Source organism: Emydura macquarii, unplaced genomic scaffold, assembly GCF_026122565.2.
Source record: "Emydura macquarii macquarii isolate MOO-44397 ecotype Brisbane River unplaced genomic scaffold, CSIRO-AGI_Emac_v2 contig_1253, whole genome shotgun sequence".
In the NCBI taxonomy this organism is placed as follows: Eukaryota; Metazoa; Chordata; order Testudines; family Chelidae; genus Emydura; species Emydura macquarii.
In genome coordinates, this window is record NW_027131390.1 from 71607718 (window position 1) to 71622962 (window position 15245).

General features: G+C 44.6%; 1 protein-coding gene across 1 annotated transcript in view; it reads left to right on the forward strand.

Annotated features, from left to right (window-relative positions):
- Positions 1-8353: 8353 nt before the first annotated feature.
- The window catches only part of NFE2L2 (NFE2 like bZIP transcription factor 2), a 41525-nt gene continuing 34633 nt past the window's right edge, over positions 8354-15245 (forward strand). Inside the window, exon 1 of the mRNA XM_067549184.1 lies at positions 8354-8606. Coding sequence (XP_067405285.1) covers positions 8574-8606 — 33 coding nt within the window. The 5' untranslated portion in view covers positions 8354-8573. The remainder of the gene's footprint in view (positions 8607-15245) is intronic.

The window sequence follows — 15245 nt, forward strand, 5'->3', positions numbered from 1 at the left end:
AATAAAGAAGGGGGCAGTGCAATGTTTCTCTAGTGGCTTCTAAAATTCTGTCACAAAGCAGCTGAATTGTCTTCCCAAATCCTTGTAGTGAGTTCATATGTACTAGTCTAGGCAAAGACAATTCTTGTCTTGAAGAGGTTTTAATTTCTAAAAATAAAAGTCCCACCACACTTGAATAAGAAAGCAAGCCTGAGGGTCACAAATCCAAAAAATCCAAGTCTTCAGTCTCTGGGTTACATACGGGGTGGAACCAGCGAGGAAGGGATTAGGCCTCAGGCCTGCAAAAGATGCATTGTTTTTGACTCTGCTGGGCAGAATTTAAAATACTTTCCCCTGATGGAGATTGGCTGCAGGAGAGTTTGAATGGCACACCATCATACTGATAGGTGTGAATAAAGTCCTACCACTTTTGTGTTATAAAGTATAGAGACATCGGGGCACCACATTCTGGGTGAAATCCTGTCCTGTGCTAACAAATTAGAAGAGAGAGAGATCAGAGGGATATGCTTGTTTAACCTTTGGGTAGGCTAGAGTTTACATTATTGCCCTTCTCCAGTGCCTAAAAAAACCCCAATTTCCACAGAAAAGCAGCTGGAAACCTAGAATTTAGTCTCTAAGGATTTTTAGGAAGGATTGCACAGGGTCAACCTCCCTACATTCAAGTCCCCAAAAGAACAAAAAGGAATGAACTTAATTAAGTACCAACTTTATAAATCTAATGATAAAGAAACATAATAAATAATAATTTCATGTTATGTTGTAAAAACTGATCTTTTATAATCTACATACATTATCTTCACAGTTTTACATGAACATAAAGAAAACAAATTACATTAAACAGGTCAGTCCCCATAGACACACAATGAGCAGAAATTCATCTGAGTCTCAGTTAAAAGTCTTTGATCACCAAGTCTATAGTCTGCTGAGTCAAAAGCAACATCTTCTCTCCACTTGCTTGTAGGAATCTTCACCAGGAAAATATGCAGATTTCTTCTCTTCCTCCGCTCAAATCAGTTAGCTGTTTGACTAACTGATTAACCAACCAATTAACTATATCAATTTTTTAAAAACCCATAACCCTGTTATAAGAAAATACAAAACTGAGAACTGCAAAATACAAATGACTCTTTCCCCATTATCAAATTTAAAGAAAAGTTGGTGACTCAGACTAGTTGAGACAATCCCCTTTTCTATAATTACGGCTGCCAGGGCTTCCCTGTTGGAGGGTTAATATCACTATTCTACTGTTTCAGAGTTAAGGAATACAGCCTGCTCTCTATGCCAAGGCTCACTTCTCCCTGGCCTTTTGTAAAGCAGCTGCCCTGGTTGCTTGCTGTCATAGAATCTGACCCTAGCAGCAGGGAACCTATTGGAGCATATCCAAAACTACTACACCCAATTCCAAAAACTTCTGGATGTGGAGTGCTAAATCTGCCTAGCAACAATGACTCAGACACAACTCACTCCTACCCAGTCTCCCCACCACCCAACAGATTCCGTAAAGAGATATCTCCCTATTAGGCACCTGGGTTACACTTGCTCTAACATTAATAATAGGACAGGGCCTTTCCCAGAAGATTTAAGAAAAGGAAGCACCTACTGCATCTTGGCCACATGAGGGCATGGTCTGTCAGCTAGGGAGCTCATCAAGCTACATTGTGCAGCTCACTGGCCACATTTGTATGTCTTGAAACATTAGGGTGACTTTTATATCATATGTGTGCTTGGCCTCACTCTCCCAGCCCTGGTCTTGTGTAGATCCCTCAATTAAAGGTAGGACTTTGCCTCATGATGGAGTGTACATAAAATCTTACTACACAGAACCTCTTCTCCCCACCAATATTTTCCTAGTGTTGCTATGGTGACCAATTTGAAAGTTAACATATTTGTTAAGAATACAACATCAGTAAGAAGTTCCAACACAAAATCACAGATCTCAAATTAAACCAAGGGCAAAACCACGAGGTCCCTGTCAGTCTGCTCTCAGGTAAGACTCTCATTAATTTCAATTACAGTTTTACTGCAGTAAGAATTTCAGGATCTGTCTCAAGCATCTTTCAGTAGCTTGAAATAATTTTAAGCAAAGTTAATTTTTTCCATTATTCTTTTATTTAAAAACATACAAACTTGCAAGTCTTTTTTAGTTGTATGCTTTAAGCAGTAGGTGGCAATAGTTGTTTGTACCTTCACAATAATATTGTTATTATATTGTAATAATTGTGAATGATTACTCAGGCTCTTTAGAAAACAGAACAGCAAGAGTCCTGTGGCACCTTAAAGACTAACAAATTTATTTGGGCATAAACTTTCATGGGCAGAAATCCACTTCGTCAGATGCATGAAGTGGAAACTTCAGTTTGGTAGGTATATATACACATGCAAGGATGGGTGAGTTTCACCAAACAAGAGTTTCACCAAAACCCTCTTATGCTATTACATTAATCCAGATATGCCCCAAAACAAATGTTTCCATTTTATAATTGCTAATCTTGTCTTTAAAAAAATCAGAGACAATATCTGTAAACACATTCCAATCAACAGAAAAAAGTATTTTGTTTAAAAAAATTCTACTCAAATTGAAAAAAAAAATTTTTTTTTAAACTGAAACTCTATGTTTGGAAAAGATTTAATGTGAGAACAAAAATATAGAGAATGAATAAAAGGAGACAATGGAGAAAATGTAAAACAATGTTTGTTTGTTTTTTTATAAATACTTGATAAAAAAAACTGCATATGTTATCATACATTTAGCTATCATCATGATTCTCCCATAGGGCATCAACTTACATGGTGATGTGCACATGAAATTTAGTAGGCAAACACCCCTGCTGCAAGTTTTCTAGCAGTAACATCTATTTGCTGATCTATGTTTTTATAAGCTTATCACTGTGGTATAAGCACTGAGTGTACGGCTCAAAAATAAATATCAGCATGTGTGGGTTTTATACATGGAAATTGTATTAGCTACATGCACAACTACACATACAAATGTGACGTGTGGAAAAGTGCATGTACATTTGTGTATATCAACAAAATTTCATATCTACAAGTGGAGGCCAAAAGTCTTATATTCAGGCTCTGTATGTATCTGCCTCTATAGAAATATGTTAGTTTATCACAAAGAAGCTGAATGTTCCTCGAGGATTCTTTCTGGGATTATAAAAAAGAAGTATCAGGCAGAAACACTGTCTTTTAACAGTTTTAATTTGAAGAACAGAAAAATGCAATGGGTTAAGTAACAAGCAAACCAGTAGAACTCCATGTCCAAATGTCTCAGACTACTTAGTCTAATAAAATGAAAATAACAGCAATAATTTTAATAAAGTTATATCTCACAGTTCATACAGCTTCTTTCATTGAGAAAGACCCTAATATACTTTAGTGATGTTATATAGTGAGAATGGTGTAATGTGATATGACAGTTAAATTAAGATGAGATTGGGATAGCTGCATTACTTGTAAATGGTGACAGTTGACGGTGTGAAGACAAGGAGAGGAAGAGAAAAGAAATTAAGCAAGGAACACAACTAAAATATATATTCAATGCTCCTTTATCTGATCCAGCCTGAAATTATGCTTCCCCTTTTATCCTCCCCACACTCCCCAAGCAAACTGTTTGCCAGACTCCACATAGCATTCCTGTACTGTGATATGATCTATATCAACTCTAATGGCTCATATTTGCTTCTTTTCGCTATTTGTACAACTTCCAATTCAATGGAGCATGTGGGAAGGACACCTACACACTTCAGGGCAATTTTTCATGCACAGACACTTTGTGTTATTTGCTTTGTGCTAAAGTGCCATGTCTTCCTGGTGCTGTTCTTTTATGATATTGAAAAATTCGATAAATGGTATTCAGTAAAACTATCATGTTCAAGGAGACAGTACAGAACTGGGAGCAGCTGGAGTCAAAAGGTTTTTTAACTACTGAGAGGCCTTTTCCCTTTTTAAAGCTATGTTTCTCCAGGGTTTCCAACATTCATTCTGGTTTCAGCTGCCAGTGGGGTCATTCTTGGATCAGAGCAAACTGGAATTGACCAGTGAAAGGAAAAATGTGACTTAACTTTTTTGCTCCTGGTCCTCTATCACAATTGCTGTGCTGCTGTCATGAAATATTTCTCCTTGAAATCAAGGACATAGCATAATGAGAATGCTTTGTGTATTCTGCTCGAAAGCTTGTCTCTCTCAACAGAATTTGGTCCAATAAAAAATATTACCTCACCCCCTTTATCTTTCTAATACTATTGCACCGACACGGCTACAGCACTGCATAGACATATCCAGTATATTCAGTGATAGAACTCCTTCTACATACCAAAACATTCAGTAGCACTACAGCGTGTTCTACCTGAATTTCCATACCAGAGCAAATGTATTCTAGATGAATGTACCTGGTATATTTAACAAGAGTCATATAATTAAGGCATTCTGATTATCGTTTGTGTTCTTTAATTGGATGTTTAAGGTGTATATAATTACATTAAAGGCTTTTTATTTTTGTAGTAAAAATATATCAGAGACATGCTACTGAAAAGAAACAAGGTAAACATGAAATTCTATTTCCTGTAGTGATTACAATGACAAAAGTCTGATGATAATAACAGGACCAGGGTAAATACAACAAACACTATATTATTAAAGAGACATAACACCAAACTCCTGAAGTTTATGTAAACCTCATATTAAACAATGGGAATACTCAGGTTTGCGGTGAGAAACTTTAAAGTTTTTATGTCTCTTCTTGCAGGTTTACCAAATGGAAATATTACTATTTTGTGAGAAAGCCACACAGTTAATACTTTTGCAGCTTGCAGGGGGTAATGTGGGGATGAGGAGCTGTATACAGTGGCAAGTTTTGCATTGGTGAGCTAAACTCATAGATGCATAGACTTAAGGTCAGAAGGGACCATTATGATCATCTAGTCGCTGACCTCCTGCACAATGCAGGCCACAGAACCTCACCCACTCATTCCTGTAATAGATCCCTAACCTTTGGCTGAGTTACTGAAGTCCTCAAATAATGGTTTAAAGACTTCAAAAGACAGAGAATCCACCAGTAAGTGACCTGTGCTCCATACTTCAGAGGAAGGAGGAAAAACTCCCAGAACCTATGCCAATCTGCCTCAGGGGAAAATTCCTTCCCAACCCCAAATACAGCGATCAGCTAAACCCTGAGCATGTGGGCAAGACTCACCAGCCAGACACCTGGAAATAATTCTCTGTAGTAACTCAGAACCCACCCCAGCTAACATCCCATCAAAGGCCACTGGGCATATTTACTGCTAGTTATCAAAGATCAGTTAATTGCCAAATTAGGCTGTCCCATCATACCATTCCCTCCATAAACTTAAGCTAAGTTTTGAAGCTAACTAGGTTTTTTGCCCACACTGCTCCCTTTGGAAGGCTGTTCCAGAACTTTACTCCTCTGATGGTTAGAAACCTGCATCTAATTTCAAGTCTAAACTTCCTGATGGACAGTTTATATCCATTAGTTCTTGTATCCACATTGATGCTGAACTTAAATAATTCCTCCCCCTCCCTTGTATTTATCACTCTGATGTATTTATAGAAAGCAATCATATCTCCCCTCAGCCTTCTTTTGATTAGGCTAAACAAGCCAAGTTCTTTGAGTCTCCTCTCATAAGGCAGGTTTTCCATTCCTCGGATCATCCTAGTAGCCCTTCTCTACACCTGTTCCAGTTTGAATTCATCTTTCTTAAACATGGAAGACCAGAACTGTACACTGTATTTCAGATGAGGTCTTACTAGCGCCTTGTATAACAGTACTAACATTCCCTATCTCTGCTGGAAATAGCTTGTCTGATGCATCCTAGGACTGCATTAGCTTTTTTTCACGGCTACATCACATTGGCAGCTCATAGTCATCCTGTGATCAACCAATACGTCCAAGTCTTCTTCTCTTTCACTTCCAACTAATGCATCCCCAGCTTATAGCAAAAACTGATGTAGACACACTGCACTGATGTAAAAATTTACTTTGCACTGGTGTGGCTTACTCTGATTTCAAGCCAGGGAAGCTGCATCAGTATAGTGGTACAGCACACCTAGGTTAGACATTTGCACAACTGCAAATCCCTCAGTTAAAACAAGACCTTAGTTAATGCTTGTAAAGTGCTTTGATGAAGAAATTCACTATATAAATGCTATGTATGATTCACGTAGAATCTTATTTAAAAAAATAAAATAGGATATTTTCAGCTGTTCCAGATATATATGACAAACAGGAAATTCAATCTCTTTTCTCTATCCAGGGCCTCAGATCTATAAACCTGACACTATGTATATTCATTTGTATCTTTTGTCCCAAAAGAGCAACACCCTTTGTTATAATGGATGTCAAAGGAATAAATAGCAGTGAGTTAGATCAGTGGTTCTCAATCTTTCCAGATTACTGTACCCCTTTCAAGAATCTGGTTTGTCTTGTGTACCCCAAATTTCACATCACTTAAAAACTACTTGCTTACAAAATCAGACAAAAATACAAAAGTGTCATAGCACTATTACTGGAAAATTGCTTACTTTCTCATTTTGTCTGTATGAAATTGACTTCACTGTGTAGCCTGTTGTAAGACAAGGCAAATATCTAGATGAGTTGATGTACCCCCAGAAGACCTCTGCGTACCCCTGCGTACAACTGCAGGGCTGGCCTAACAGAATACCTCCCAGGGTAAAGTCCTCAAATCCAAAGCTATGGACTCAACTTGAGTTTACCTTTATCTTCCAATATGTTCTGGGAAAAGAGGGAGCAAGACTGTACCATACACACTTCTTCATGGAGGTAGGTCCATATATGCCTTGATGTACAACTTCATATTGCAAGCTGCAACCCTATTCAGTAGCTAAACAGCACAGGATTTCTAGGGGTAGGAATAAAATAACATTGTAAAGTAATAATTCTGTGGTGGGTTGCAAGCAACTAATAAAAGTTAATTAGAGCAGTGAGGAAAGATAAAGGAGAGTCATTCAAAGCACTCTCCTATGGATGTATCAGGAGTTCCCATTATGGTTGTCCATTTATATTAGAGTTTTGAGAAATGTGTTGGAATTTCCATAGATCCCTCCTCTCCTATTATCATGCCTGGTGCTCCCATGCTAGCTGCTATGTCAGTTAACAACTGTGAGGAGAGATCTGGTGGGAGTGACAGACACTCTCCTGCCAATATAGCTACTGCTGCTCATTTGGGTGGTTTTATTATGTCAGCGGGAGAGCCACATAACATGGCTACACAAGTGCTTATGCCGGCAAAACTTGTGCAGTTCAGGGGCCGGCCCTTCGCAACAGGTGGGGGGGGGGGGACGAGGAGTGCAGGAGACTCTGAGGGGCATGCCTCAGTGCATCCCCCCCATGCATCATAAAAGGCTGGCCCAGCACCCCACCCCAGGCAGTGAAGCTGCCTCTGTCCGAGTGGGCACTGGGTGCAGGACTGCAGCAGGAGAGGTGGGCGCCACACGCTGGGTAAAGTGCAGGGAGTGGGGGGTGGTGAAGCCAAGCCTGCATTTGTGCCCCCAGCACCTCACGCTCCCTCCCTGCAAGTACAAACTCCTCCCCTCCATGGGACAGCTAGGGAGCAGGGCCTACACGGGGGGAAGAGGGTATGGACATGAGGCAGGGGGGCAAATGTAGGTTTGGCCCCCGGGCACTGAGACCCTCCGTACGCCACTGGTGATATATTGGGATGGGAGAAATGGATCTGGTTTGTTGGGATCTGCTGAGATTAGGCAGGCAGGGATCTGTCAGATCTGGTGGAGATGGGATGAGTTATGGTAAATTGGAGAAGCTTGGATACATTGTGGCAGGATCTGGAGGGGATAGATTGAAAAACGATCTGAGGGGGAAGCAACCTGGCAGGCCTGGCAGAGGATCTAGTGTGTTGGAATAGGTTGAGGAAAGATCTGTTGGAAGAGGGAGGACCTAGGAATAACTGGATGGTTTGTGGCAGGGATGGGATCTGATGAGAGTGCGGTGGTTCTGAGGAGAGATGGCAGCAGAGGGGGCCGGGGTGTGTGAGAGGCACCGATGGGAGAGGACGGGGTCGGGAGTGGATGGTTTGCGGCGGCGATGAGATCTGATGGGGGGTGGGTGGTTCTGAGGAGAAAGAGGTTGAGGGGTGGCAGCCATGGGAGGAGAGAGAAGGGGGCCGGCTGCTGGGCCGCCCTGGTTTGTAGCAGAGCTGGGGCAGGTTTAGGTCAGGGACGGGAGGGACTCGGACGGGGTCAGGGCGGTTTGTGACAGGACAGGGATGTGACAGGACGGGCGGGGCGGGAGCCGGCCGAGTTAGACGCTCCCAGCCCCGCCAGCCAGCCACCCCCGCCTTGCTCCCTGTAGCTGCCGTTGCCGAACTTCCCGGGGCAAGGGCCGCCTCTCCGGCTCCCGAGGCCGTGAGTGGCTGGGCCAAGGCGGGGCGGAGCGGAGCGGGAGGCGGCTCGCTGCCCCAGCCGTCCGCATCCCGGGCCGCCACGCCCCCGCTTCACTTCCCCTAGCAGCGTCGGAGCGAGCAACGGGACAGTCCGCGAGGGTCGCCACGCCGGGGTGCCTGTCAGCCGCCAGCATGATGGAGATCGAGGTGCCGCCCGCCCCGCAGGTGAGAGCCGGGGCCGGGGCCGGGGCCAGGCCCCTCTGCCGGGAGGGGAAGTGCCCCGGGCCGGGCGGCGGGCGGGGCCTGGAGCCCAGGGGTGTCTCTGGCACGTGCCTCCCCCGGCACAGCCCGCGCTTGCCCTGACCTGGGGGGCACTGGCAGCCCCGGCCGGGTAGCGACACGCCAGGTCGCGGGGGTGCTGCTGGGTGTCAGGAGAGGCGGGGGGAGGGTGGAGCAGGAGCGGTGGCCCCGCCCCTGCTCACGGGACCTGCCCGCCTGGCCTCCCGCGGCTCCCGGTCCCGGAACGTGATGAGTCACCGGAGTCGGCTGCGGCGGGGGGCAGCTTGGTGCCCGCGGGGCCGGGGAGAGGCGGGCAGCGCGCGATGCCTTGCGGCCCCCAGTGCATGTGTGAGAGAATGCAAGGCTGACTCTGGACAGTGGTCCTCATAGGTGCTGGTTCTGGGGGTGCTGCTGCCGCCCCTGGATTGAAGTGGTTTCCGTCATATAATATTGGCTACAGTTTGGTTAATGGTTCTCAGCACCCCCACTGTACAAGTTGTTCCGGTATCCCTGGTGGCCCTGGAGACCTCCTGGATGTGTTTAATATTCAGTACTCATAAAATATGAAACATGCGTCACTGCGGTTGAATTTTTAAGGCCCTGCATCTCTTATTCTTTATTTGGGTGAATTATCTTAGTGTAGGTGGCTTTTGGCTTTAGTTGAAAGTTGATCGTTGTCTGTTACAGTTTCCCTAAAAGGGCCCTTTCCGCTCTATAGCCTGCCATCCTTAGTGCTCTGAGCCAGGAACAAGTTAGAGCTGTTGCACAATCATTTATTTCCCCAGGGTTGTTGTTGTTGTTTGATTTAGCCTTTCAAGTGCAGCTTCAAAATATGTAACTCAGAATAGATAGTTCTGTATTGCCTTGACTTACTGAGAGGGTGGAGGTTTCAAATATTAAAATTTGTCTTTCAAATATCTTATGCTAGCTTCATCTGATGTTTCTGCAAAAGATATATGTAGAGTCTAGTTTCACTCCATAACAAGTCTCTTCAGGGGCATACAGTGACATTCTGTTTCATAATATTGTGGTACCAAATGTACAAATTGTCTAAAAGCAGAAGAAATGAACCTAAATTATTTCACTCTTTTATGGAAGACTGCAGTTTTTTGAGTGGTGGCAGGAATAGTTGAAAAGTAAACCAATTTACTCTTCAGTTTTCATTTATAGAAGTTTTGTGTTTATTTTTTTCCTTCTTGTTTATAGGGAAATATGTGGAATAAATTCAGGAGTAAAAAGTATGTATTCTAAATTTTATCCAGTGTTTAGGTTCATTCTGATCTTGCCCATACAGACTGTGCTTGTACAAACATTTAGATAACCCAGTGACAAGCACTTAAGACAGGGCTCGACAAACCCAGGATGCCAGGTGACCATGGCGCCTAGAAATTTAAGTCTGGCGCCTAGTATTTCTCCAGGGGGAGCAGCTGCTGCGCTCCGGCCAAGGCACCACTGCACCCATGTGGCATGGCTAGGATGGGGGAGCGCTGCGGCTGCCGTGCTCCAGCCAGGGTGCCCCACTGCTGGGTCCATGTTGTGGGAGAGGGGCGGGGGAAGGGGCAGAGCCTGGAGGAGAGAGCGGTTGCTGAGCTCTGGCCAGGGTGCCCCGCCGCTGAGCCCATGTTGTCTGGCTCCTTAATTTTTGGGCTGGCTCCTAGCTCCACTTTAGGTGATAGCATCCACTCACAAAGCTTCAGCTATGCCTTTATGCCAGTATCACACAAATCTACCTCCCCACTCTTGATTTGTCTCCCTCTAACTAACATTGCTTCTTTTCTCTCTGTTCATATCACTAAAAGTTCCACCTGAGCCTTCAACATCTCTTGACTTCACTACTACAACTACCTCATGTCTGACCTCATTCTTAACACCCATCAGTTCCTTACAAAGCTAAGGTCATTTCCTTGTCTTATTTTGACTGTGCCTGCTCCGCTCTGAATTCCTTCTGGCACCACCTTGTCCACTGCATCAAATTCAAGCTTTTTTGTTCTCATCTTTGATTTAGCAACTATGCTGTCTCCACTCACAGCGCTGCAGTGGCACAGCTGCACTGGTGCAGCTGTAAAGCTTAATGAAGATGCTACCTATGCCAATGGGAGAGCATCTCCCATCAGCGTAGGTGCTCCACCTCCCCAAGAGGAGGAAGCTGTGTTGACAGGAGAAGCCCTCCCCTTGACATAACCCCCAGTGTAGACAGCGCTAAGTCAGTAACTAAGTCGGATTTTCCACACCCCTGAGCAATGTAGTTATACGGACATGAGTTTGTAGCGTAGACCAGGGCTATTCCACCCCCCCCCACACACACACCATTTATCTACTCTTTTATCTTGTTGTATCACCCTCTGTTCTGCCAATAATGCTAACTTTCATTGCCTGCTTGCCCTCTTATACAAGTGCCTTCATCCTTTGTTCCATGCAGCCCCTTATACATGTAATACCTTTTCCTAGCTGGTCTGCAGAGCCACAAATCCTCTCTTCCTGAAGACCCACTGTTTGTTTAGCTATTCTAATACATTGCCATATTTTATGATGGAATAAACCTAATGCTTAAATTTATTAAATGGAAAATTCTAATGCCCTTTTCCATAAAATATTTAAATTTATAACAAGGGATGGGGAAGGTATATTAAAAAGACTGTCAGTTTAACCCCTTGATTTCTGCGAGCCAGCAGAACCTGAGATGTGAGTCCTCAAAGGCAATATGTCCACTTGTCTGAGGAGGGATAAGGCAGCTGTCCAAACAGCCAGCAATCCCTGCTTCATAAAGGGCATGTGGGCAGGTGACATAGCTCTAAAGAGTGAATGTGAGAGGACCAGCATGGAGCCCCAAATAAAATTTGAAGTTGCTTCCTTCTGATACAAACCCCAGGGCAGGGAGTGACAATAGCGCTAAAGAATATAGATCTGCTGTTGTGTTATCTGTAGTACACAAAGTTTTTACCAAGTTTTTACTGAGCAAATTACTTGTCATACTGTTGCATTTTAACTTGCCAAGCGAATGTATTTCTGTCTCATATCTTCATGCTCCATCACCTTCATATAAGAGAGAGACTTCAAGAGAACAAATATATCCTGCAGTCATGTATGACATTCACCAACTGTCAAAAATCCTAGTGAGCGCTCCTTCCTGGCCATCCAGTAGGACCACTGTGAGGGGAATCCAAGCCTCTATGCTCTGGATCTCCACGGTGTTTCAGGCTCCTGGAATCCAAATGGAGTCCAGTCACTGCCCTAATCTTGGGGTCCCTGGATGCACTCCCAGGGTGCAGATCTTCTCTGGCACCCCCCCTCTGAGTGTCAGAACTTGCTATCAGCCACTGATGCTCCTCTGGATGCAGTACTGGCCTTTCAGACTTCCCAGTACTTAAACATACCCTTCTGCCACAACTCCACCCAAAATGTGTGGAGCTTCTGGTTTACAATTTAACACCCTTAAGTTGTGAAGCAGTTGGTACACTCTTTTGTACATTCTAATATCTTTATGCATTTTATATTTAATCATGAAAAGCACAGGAGAATATAGATTATAAAAACAATAAAACATCCTAAACTCAGTGTCCCTCACTAGCTCACCCTTCCCTTGGGGAAGTCCTGGGGGGATTATTTGTTTGTCAGGATCCTTCTCCCTTGTGCCTTCCTTGCCCCTGCAGCAACCCCTGTCATCTTAATCTGGTGCAAAACGGCTCTACCCCAGTTTCACAGCCTGCATCTGTGCCACCCCTCAGAGCAAGGCACTAGAGAGGTGCGGACTTCCTGTCCCAAACTGAGCCATTCAACTTCTTACTTTCTCTCATCTCAGCAAGACCATTTCCATCCCTCTGATCCTTTCTTGCCCTGCCATCCTGTTGCTTCCCTTTCAGTCACCCCCTCCTTGAGCTATATCTTCCCCACTGCCTCTTCCCTGTCACCCCCAACTCCTGCTTGTTGCCCCCCTCTCAGCCCTGCCCTGTTGCAGTGGCAGATGAGTGCCATGCCCAGTCTGTTGCCCTGGGGTGGGTGCTCCTGGCTGGCAGCTCTGAGTCCCCAGTCGACTCACTGTTTATGCTGCCCTTCACATCTGTTTGGAACAGAAGTGCAGCAGCAACATGTCACTGAAATTGTTTCCCCAGCCACAATGATCTTCCCTCCCTTGGCGTGCCTGGGCTGCTCGGTGATTGTGGGGCTGCTCAGCAGTGCTGGGGTGTGCATGCTGATTTGTTATACAGCTGATTGTGACCATTGGGGTTGGGTTTACAATTCGAAGTGCTGTGCTGCACTTCAATGATTTGCTGTTGTAGGATCACTACTGAGAGCAGGGTTGGGCATGTTGGTTTGTTACTGCAGGATTGCTTATAAACACAGGGCTCTACATATTGGTTTTGCCATTTTGAGGTTGCTCTTGTTGCTGGGCTGTTCAGAATAGCTTGTTATTGTAGGGTCACTTGTGCTCAATTGTTTGTTATTGTAGGATTGTGCAGGAGTGTTGGGTTCTGAGAATTTTATTTTTCTTTAAACAGAGAAATAAGGATTAAAGCCTTTGATTTGGAGGAAAAACAGACCCAGGTTCCCTCAGGACCTGCCCACAGGGCAGTAGTTTTGGAGGAAGAGATGGAGAGGTACAGTGCTCGGTGCTATGTACTGAGGTGGATCCAGGAGGCACAGAGCAGATCATGTGCAGGACACTCCAAATCCCTGAGCAGGTTCTGGTGTCTTAATGGGCTGGCTTGCTGGATGCTGCCCCCCATGAGTCGGTGCCTCCTACAGGGAAAAGGCCCCGGGTCCCATTCCCTATCCTGGGGCTGGATTGGAGCCGACGCTCCTAGCGTGGAAAGGCAATTTGTCCTATTCATTACTCCTCCCCTTCCCCCAACTTCGCAGTAATGGGACAGTTCTATTTCCTCTCATTCTCTTGTGCTGCTGGGTTTCTTGTTCCAGAATGTATGCGTCTGCAGCTCTGGGCTTCAGGGACTGCACACAGACATTTGGGGTGTTATGTGCTGATGATCCTTCCCTTTTCCCCCACTGGGAGACTGAAGAGTGGCTACCCAGCTGCCAAGGGTCCTTTTGTCATTGTTCAGTATTTATTTTGGGGAGCACCACCAGTGTGCCAGGTTCTGGGTGTGGGCTCTTTAACTGAAGCTTTCCATGTATTCTCCTACTAATCCTATCAGTTCTAGGAAGGGAGCCAGAGGGAGGCATGTGTTGGGGGGACGGGAGTCCCATGCTGCTTCTCAGCCAAGTCTGTGGGGGAGACCCATTCTCTGTGTGCAAGTATTGTGTGTGTGCATGTGTTGTAATTGTGTCAGGTTCTTAAGTGTCTGTGTGTGTGAGGGAGGATAAGTGCACACATAGGTTGTATTGCTGAAGGGGGGTTGCATATGGGATATGTATGACTGCTCTGGGATTGTCTCTCTGTGTGTGGGAGTTGTGGGTTGTATGTCAGTCTCTATGGGATGTACGTGTTCCTCCCTCTGAGCTCCTTTATAGATTTCTACTAGGGTCCTCTCCTTTTGTTCTGCCTTTAGGTCAGGGGTTCTCAAATTTGGGGTTGGGAACCCTCAAGGGGTTGTGAGGTTATTATGGGGGGGTCACGAGCTTTCAGCCCCCATGCATGCAGTGGCTGCAGCTGTCATTCCTGTGCATGCATGGCTGATAGCCAAAGCCCTTCAGAGCTGGGTGGCCGGAGAGCAGCAGCTGTTGGCCGGGTGTTCTGAAGACAGTCTGCCCCCAGCAGCAGCACAGAAGTCAGGGTGTCATGGGGGAGGGGGGTTGTCACTTTTTTGGGGCGGTCATCACAGCCTGAAATATTTTCAAAGGGGGGTCCCAGGAAAAAATTTTGAGAACCCCTGCTTTAGGTAATGCTCCAATACTTCCCAAAGCGCTCTCCCCTTAGACAAGAGGAGGAAGCCTCTTCTCCTAGGTAGAGCAAACCTATTGTCCCAAACTGTTTTACTTTGAATAGACTATCATTGAGTGCTGATCACTTATCATAGTCTCTGGCCTGGTAGAAACATGACACAACCCTGTTAACTCATTGGGGATCCACATACATGACATAGTTATTTCATGATATTTTTATAAAATCATCCATAGTTAAGAAGTGGTACAGACAGAACCCCCACTTGTCACACTAACAGAGAGCTTTTGAGTCAGTTGAAAAAGGACCTCACCTTTTTTCCTTGACAGTGGAATTCGGCAGCTCTGTGTCAAGTGAGGATAAGTGTTAAAATCTGAATAAAGCCATGTTTCCATAAAGACAAAATATAAACAAAGACTATAGAAGAGAGGAAAATACAATCTCTAAAAAACTGGTACCCAGACTTTAGAAAATGTCCATTAATTGTGTCCCCCCCCCATTTTAGTATGCCTAACTTGAGACATAGCTCTTGTTTACACTAAGAAAATTGACAAAGCAAGCAACAAACTCACTGTTTCAGTGAAACCAGTAGAAGTTGTAATGTAGACAAGGCTCCAGGAGTCTCTAACGTATTTAATGGTTTCTATGGGTTTAAGTATAATAGTGGTAAAATACCAAGAGCTGCCAGAGCTTTATCAACACTACAGTTCACACCAATTCAAATATGTGGAATTTTTCTTGTAAATATC